Below are 7746 nucleotides of genomic sequence, written 5' to 3'. Positions count from 1 at the left end.
CCACAAATCTTGCACAGAAACCATGACTTACACCGCGAAAGTACGAGAGTGGGTTTCAAACCCTGTGTACTGTAATTCACTGACGTTCACAGTTGCAAAAATTCGCAGTTTGAGAAAAATTGACATTTTCGTTGAATTATAAGTTCACGGAGTCAGAAAATTGGTGAATTCTTTGTTCAAAGTAATAAGTTTGCGGTACATCAGTAACTTGAAAAACTGCGAAATAAAATTGCTTCGAAAAAATTGTGAATTACAGTATGTCCAAACCTACATGTAGTTGATGAATTGTGTAGGGGTTGAATAATTTTGCCACCTGCTTTTTTTGTTAAAGTTGCCATTTCAAATGAACTATGAAATAATATTGACTTTTTCTCCGATATTAAATTGTAATTAACTATCTGTTAATCAACTACATGAGTTAGGAATGTTCTACAGTTGCAATTTTCCTTATTTTGGCAAAATTCCCCAAAATACAAGAGGGGTTGAATAATTTTGCATGCGACTGTATCCCGCAACTAGTTATCCAGATACCCCATCTGTCTGATAGCCTTGTACTGGTCTGGGATCTCCATCAGTGCCTGTACCACAAACGCCGTGTCAGGATTCTGAGCGGTCGCTCGGACCCGGTGAAAATCGACAAACTGGAAGTTGTCGAACTGCCTGCTGGGAAGGTTGTCGTCGAAGTCGCGCATGGCGTCCCACGGTCCGTCCCCCACGCCCACCAGGATGATTGACAGCGCGTACTTGGAGGCCTGGACGATGGCGTTACGGGTGGCGCGCTCGCTGGTGACCTGGCCATCAGCAACAATCACCAGGATGTGGTACTAACAAGGAGAGGAAAGTACTGTCAGCTGTGGTGTATGTGAAATTCAACTTCTCATTATTTACAATCTTAGGCCACAGCAAGTATTTTTATGGATGACATCAGGGCGTGCATGAATCTTTGCCTGATTTTGGAAACAAAAGAAATTTTGTCAGTGGTCAACATGCCAAAATTGGGCAAAGATGTCTGTTGCCATGCAGGAACGTGGATGACAGATATGTAACTATGAAGAGAGGAGAGAAGAAAAGGCTCTGATTTAATGTTTAAAATTTGTTTATACTATGATGCATTGATATGTGATGCTTGTTGTGTATAATGTGATGTTCCCACTGAATCAAAACCATTTGTACAATGATTGAGTCAAAATTTTAAAATGTAGAAACCTTGTTTTTTTGGCCCGCCTTGTTTTTTTTTGCCCGCTCGCATTAGATTTGGAGTCTGCGGAGGATGTCATCCATAAAATTTACCTGCTGTGACCTTATCCAGACAAATCATTCCGTCCATAACACTTATTCCATCACCATTGTAAGTTGTAACAATATGACATGTCTCTAGATCTGTTATGTTTGGGACTGGGTTATTGTTAGCAGCTTTCCTGTACACTGTCTGTGAACCCGTATTAAACCAGTCATATTAGCCTTGATGAAGATGACTGGTGGTCATTGAAACATGGGCTCTTGTAAAAAAAGTGGTTGAGAATTTTAAGCAAAGCTTTCATTTTGCACATAAGAGCAGACATTATGATGTGCATATCCTCATGCACCAACTTCACATCATCATGTTTGTGTCTTGAGGCAAAATTAAACATTGGTTTCTAGAGATCTCACAGTCCACCTCTGCTTGTTTACCTCATTGGAATATGCATCTCTTAATATCATAAGCCCCAGTCACACATAGCTGAATTTGGCCTCTAAAAAACACTAGTCACCCCCCTCCCCAACCATGGTTAGGAGTACATGTACACGGTGAGCACGTCGGCAGAACATACTGCGCCTGCACAGAACCCCGTATTGTCGCGTTTTTCATTGGGTTTTTGGTCAATGTTGCATCAGAATTTTTCCTGTTGCAGAGGATATTCTTTCCGACATAACATTTGGAAACTACTGTCGAAATGCTAACCTTATATGAGTGAATACAATCTTATATGAGACATTCTGCCGAAATGCAATGTACAATACGGATTTCACGCAGGCGCAGTACGTTCTGCCGACGTGCTCACACCGGGTAGATTGGGAGCAAGGTCAAGGTTGGCTGTGATTGGCTGAAGTTCTGCCAGGATTTACTGTTGGGCAGCACCAGCTGAATGTCTCAAAATGTCTGAAACATTTGGGAATGCCCGTGGACAAGCATTTCGGCCATGGTTGGCTGGTGTTACTGTTAGAAAGTAGATGGGGTTGAGGGTGGCAGTGAAATTTGAGTCAAATTTAACTCAAAGTCAATCTGATTCAAATAGAAAGTTAGGCATCACCTAGATCTGATCAGACTACTCCCCAACTGCAGCACACCTTGGTTAGCTGGTGTTCAGGGGAAGGTTCTGAATGTGTGACAGGGGTTTTTCTCAATTCAGCCGGACCCACATACAATGTATCCCTTTTATTACTACCTACATGTATAAGTGTACAACAAACTCAAGAAATTACACAGGGCTTACCCTAAGGCCACACTTGGTTAACGGATTTTTCTTGAAAAATAATGGAGCCTAGGCCTGTATATATTATATATATCCTATTATGGCAAAAATGGTACAAATAGGAGCCATGAAGTCAACACACCAGGCTGGTTCAAAATTTAAACAATGAATTTTGAACTATTAATGACACCAGTGCCTGCATTCAAAGATGGAATAACTGTAACAACCAGGAAGAAAAGGACTGTTTTCAACTGTTCAGGGCAAAATATGAGCATTTTGCACTTGATTCTGAATTTTTATTTTATTTGCAAATCAGAAAAAAATGAAGTGGGCGAATCCATTAACCAAGAAATTAAATTGGTGTGGCCTAAGAGAAGCAGAGACTATTACCCTTGATAGAGCTGGCTGAAAGTACCTGACGGAGGGGAGCAAGGGGCCAGTACCTGGCCTGTGCATATTGGCAGGTAGGCAGACTGTACAACTTGTAATACTGAGCAATGGACCTATCGCATTATGACGTCATGTACAGTTTGTTTACCTGTTATAAAGAACATTCTAGAACAGTCAGTTAAAGAATAAAGATCGTTTCAAAGTTTTCAAAGTCAGGTATGTTTGAGTTTTGCTGCATCTAGTTGTTTTGACAGTCAGCATTACATGCCGTATTGGGTGATTCAGTTGTGACAGTACATGTAGATAAAAGTAGCACTGTATTAAAAGCCTTATATTAGGCTAACGCTACACAAACACACACTGCGCTATACTCACCCCTGTACAATATAAACGTCGATTGACCGGCATTCATTGTGGTAAACAAACTGTGATGTAATAATGTGATAAGTCCATTGAGAGTGAACTTACCGCTTTAGTTTGTTTTACTATATCGATGGCCTGATATATGAGTGGGGCGAAGTTTGTGGGCCCGCTGAGCTTCACTCTGGGCGTGATCAGGTTATAACACTGTAATACGTCCGTGAAGCCGTCACAGAACCCCGTCTCCTTAAACGGGAACACTCGTTTGTCTGAGGTTGAGGCATCGCCAAATCCAAAGGCAGGGATGAGACCGTCATCGTCAAAGTGAGAAAGAGTCTCACCGAGAATGGCAATGACCTAGAGGGAGAAGACAATATACAATGTATGTACGTATAGAATACAACACGGGGTATTCCGTAATTGATTCGCCCGAGGTACCAGCCCGACTGCATGTCAGATTGCCCGATAGCCTAAATATGTACATGTATGTCATAGCCACCCAAGAAAACACGGCTTTCAATGCGAAATGAGCGAAACTTTGGTGTCCCTATTACTAAACCCAAAAATTGCAACCACACTGATTCCAACGTCTGAATTTTGTATTTGCATTTTCGAAAGCGGTGCAAGCAGTTAGGGCAAAATGCGTTTGAATCGTTCTATGGAACATTTGGAAGCCCTGGGCTGTACCGCTAGTTATGTCCTACCCGGGCCGCGATTACGTTCGATACGGGTGTTCCGGCCCGTGTGATAACTAGCGGTACGGCCCGGGGGTTCTTAACGCGTACAGCCCGGCCCTTCCAAATGTTCCATAGAACGATTCGAACGCGTTTCGCCCTAACCGCGTGCAATGCTTTCGACAATTCGAATGCAAAATTCGGACGTTGGAATTGATGTTGTTGCGTTTTTTGGGATTAGGGACACCAAATTTTTGCTCATTTCGCATTGAAAGGCGTGTTTTCGTGGGTGCGTATGACATAAATAAAATACAACACGGTGTATTCCGCATCGCCCTCGGTCCCAGCCCTTCCGCGGATCGGATCACCCTCCGGCCTTCGGCCGTCGGGCGATCCGACGCGCGGTCGGGCTGGTACCTAGGGCGATACGGAATACACCGTGTTGTATTCTATATTTATCACACGGGCCGGAACACCCGTATCGAACGTAATCGCAGCCCGGGTCATACCTGGGCTGCATTAATGTTTGTTACGGGTGTTCTTTGGTCAAAAAAGATTGCTTTACAATTAGCAAAGTTATTTCAATTCATGATACATGTAATCAGTGGTGGCATTGAAAAGATTTTAGAGTAAAAACTTAATAGACTGCCCTTCAAAAAGGGTCAAAGGAGTAGTCTATTATGGGTGGAAATTTTTCTGTAGTTTTCTTGTTGTCTGTCTTGTCTTGTCCCAGTTTTTGTGCATGTATAATAAAACCACTTTTCTTGTCTAAGAAGACCATGTTCCCCCTGGGTGGTCATCTTAGACAAGTTTGCTACTAGTACAGTCAAACCTGCCAAGGAGACCACCTCTTTAAGCAGGCCATCTGTCCATGGTGACCACTTTTTCTCGGTCCCAAAATTTTCCCTATTGACACAAGCATTCAGCAACATGTCCAAGGTGACCACCTGGATAACGCAGCCGCGACCACCCTGAGTTGGGTCCGCTGAAGGCCCAATACCTGCCCATGGTGACCACATCATTTTCGATATCATGTTGGATTATTGATGATGACTAATGAGAATTTGTGAATAAACTAGCCAGTTTGCCTCGACTACTGGGCAATTTTTTTGTTTGACGTAAAGTGTTCCATGTGCCACCCTCTCCAGTGCATTCACCACAGGACTGAAGATGCTTACAGCATTTGACATCAAAACATCTCAAGTTGGAAACCATTTATGTCTCTGTCATGTTGTGAGGTGACCCTCTTCAAGGAGACCACCTGTCCAAGGTGACCACTTTTCTTTGGTCCCCTGGGTGGCCGGCTTGGACAGGTTTGACTGTATACCGATAAACAACATTAGTTTGACAATGGTGGGGTTATGAATTAAGGGTTAATGAACCGCCCCGAGGTGAATATGGTGTGATATGGTGTGATTCGCTGCGCTCACTTGGTGGCTTTATTCTGTGGTTATAGCAACTGACAAGGCTTAATCACACCATATTCACCGAGAAAGGGCGGGACATTATATAGCTTACACGATAGCCTATCCAAACTGATGCACACAATGTACAATTTACCCGTTGCACATGCTGAATAGAACATACAACATAGTTCCATCTGGAGTCACCTGAGGTCACTGGATAGAGTTCACGTTAACTGGGTCACAGGCAGGGAACAGGTGTTCTTATGGAAGTCATTGGAACACAACTCAAGTTATTTTTGGATTTTTTAGAACTAGAGTCGTGTTCTATTGGGTCACCTGAGGTCATATGCGGGTGATTACTGGGTTTGTTTAATGTATGGATTGGGATGAATAAATACCCGATTTTGACTCTATTTGTGACATTACGGCGTCATAAGGAATGTGGAATGGAGCCTTCTGATTGGTCAACGTCACCCGGCTATATGATAATGTACAATATTTACCCGTTGCACATGCTGAATAGAACATAGAACATAGTTCCATCTGGAGTCACCTGAGGTCACTGGGTAGAGTTCATGTTAACTGGGTCACAGGCAGGGAACAGGTGTTCTTATGGGAGTCACCTGAGGTTGTTGGAACACAACTTAAGTTATTTTTGGATTTTTTAGAACTAGAGCCCTGTTCTATTGGGTCACCTGAGGTCATATGCGGGTGATTATTCGTTTTGTTTAATGTATGGATTGGGATGAATAAATACCCGATTTTGACTCCATTTGTGACATTACGGCGTCATAAGGAATGTGGAATGGAGCCTTCTGATTGGTCAACGTCACCTGGCTATATTATAATATGAGATAATGTACCTGTTGGTAGGGATTTAGGACATCAGGGTCGACGTGATGAAGGCTCCGCCCACCAAAGGTCACCTGACCTTGATAGACATTACTCTTTGTGTAGTCAATACCTGGTAGAGAGAGAAAAACAAGTTAGAGTCATTACAGATCATTACTGGCAGTCATTAGAATTTAGATACATTTGTACTTTGTGCAGAAATGAAAGAACTTTCTGTGTTTGTAATGACTAATGAGAGACAGCCCGAACGGTTTAGTTTAGGAGAATACAGTTGTGCAGGTTTTCTGGTCAGGGGTTTTTCTGAACAGAGGAATAAGGGAGCTGCTCCCTCATGTAACCAGTCAGCTCCCTCATACCAATTTTCAGATTGAACCCTTAGTGTCTAAATACACAACATTTAGTCTTTCTCAAAATGATCTTTTTCCAGTAAACATGTAAAAACATTGCATTTTAGCATTAAAACTGCTTTACTCTCATAAAAAAAAAAAAACCCTCCTCGTTTGCCATGCTAATGCGATCTAATCCCTGACATGCTCCCTCTACAAAAATCCCTGCTGGTGCTTTATGCTTTGACTTGATGACATTTTTGGATATGTTGGTTACAGCTGGTTCTTGGTAGCCTTGGTGCCATCCTCCGGAGTTTCCACCGACTCCCTGCACAGTCATGTATTTCCTGGTTCTAGGAGTTTACAGGCAGCAGTTACTTCTAGAACCAGCAAATTATTTTGTAGGGATGGATTCCAAGCTAAGCTAGTACAATGTTAGTTAATGCTAGTTGGTTATATAGCTTCTAATTAGCAAGAGTCATGTACTAGTAAATGTAAATGACACTTACTTGATGAGGTATATACTATGTACCACTTTTTTAGTACAGCAGTTTGATGTAAAACATGCTACATGTAGCCTCTACCTACTCTCCAAGCAGAGGTTTGGGTTTTGGGGGTATTTTTAGTGTGTTTTTAGGCTTTTTTGGGGGGGTTTTCTCTTTTGCACTGAATTTTTTTTTCCCACCAAACCCACCAAAAAAAAATTCAGTGCAAAAGAGAAACCCCCCCAAAAAAGCCTAAAAACAGACTAAAAATACCCCCAAAACCCAAACCTCTGCTCAGTAGCCTCTACCAGACTTTGGGAGGCGGCTGGAAAAAGTAGAAATCGGCCAAATTGAGAGATAGCATACCAGGGGAGTTGGTCTGCTGGAGAGAACGGTTTGCTGCTCCTGAAGCTTAAGCACACGGCAAATTGTTCTCTTTAGCAGACCAACTCCCCCGGCATGTTACTTGTTTTCTGAGTCTATTTGGCCGTCCTACTCTTTCCAGCCACCTTCCAAAGCCTGGGAGAGGCTACTACTGTAACAGTTACTAATATCTATATTGACTTACCAAATATGAGGTTACTAGACTCGAGCCCAGCCTCCCGTATGGCCATACTAACGTCCTGTAGTGTGTTGAACCTGTCCCTGATCCGTGTGAAGCTGTGCCGTGCTGATGTCTGGGAGCCAGACTGTGCCAGATCAGGGTACAGACTGCTGTATGATGGCGGTGCATCGGACGGTGCTCCCCGGCCGCACGCCGCGTTTCTCCCACGACTTCACGTCCACCGTTCCTCGACTCC

At 43.0% G+C, this 7746-nt stretch overlaps 1 protein-coding gene across 1 annotated transcript; it reads right to left on the bottom strand.

The window, feature by feature from the left end:
• Positions 1–221: 221 nt before the first annotated feature.
• On the bottom strand, positions 222–7720 carry LOC109479298 (E3 ubiquitin-protein ligase RGLG2-like; the record flags this gene model as incomplete). The annotated part of the gene is made up of 4 exons (XM_019781254.1): positions 222–824; positions 3312–3560; positions 6147–6247; positions 7515–7720. Coding segments are annotated over 4 exons (865 nt in total), but the record flags the coding sequence as incomplete, so codon positions are not given.
• Between the last annotated feature and the right edge of the window lie 26 nt (positions 7721–7746).

Source organism: Branchiostoma belcheri, unplaced genomic scaffold (genome assembly GCF_001625305.1).
Source record: "Branchiostoma belcheri isolate BF01 breed outbred unplaced genomic scaffold, Haploidv18h27 scaffold478, whole genome shotgun sequence".
NCBI classification, from domain to species: domain Eukaryota; kingdom Metazoa; phylum Chordata; class Leptocardii; order Amphioxiformes; family Branchiostomatidae; genus Branchiostoma; species Branchiostoma belcheri.
The sequence above is the reverse complement of the archived record's forward strand: the minus strand, read 5'-3'. Positions and strand labels throughout refer to the sequence as shown.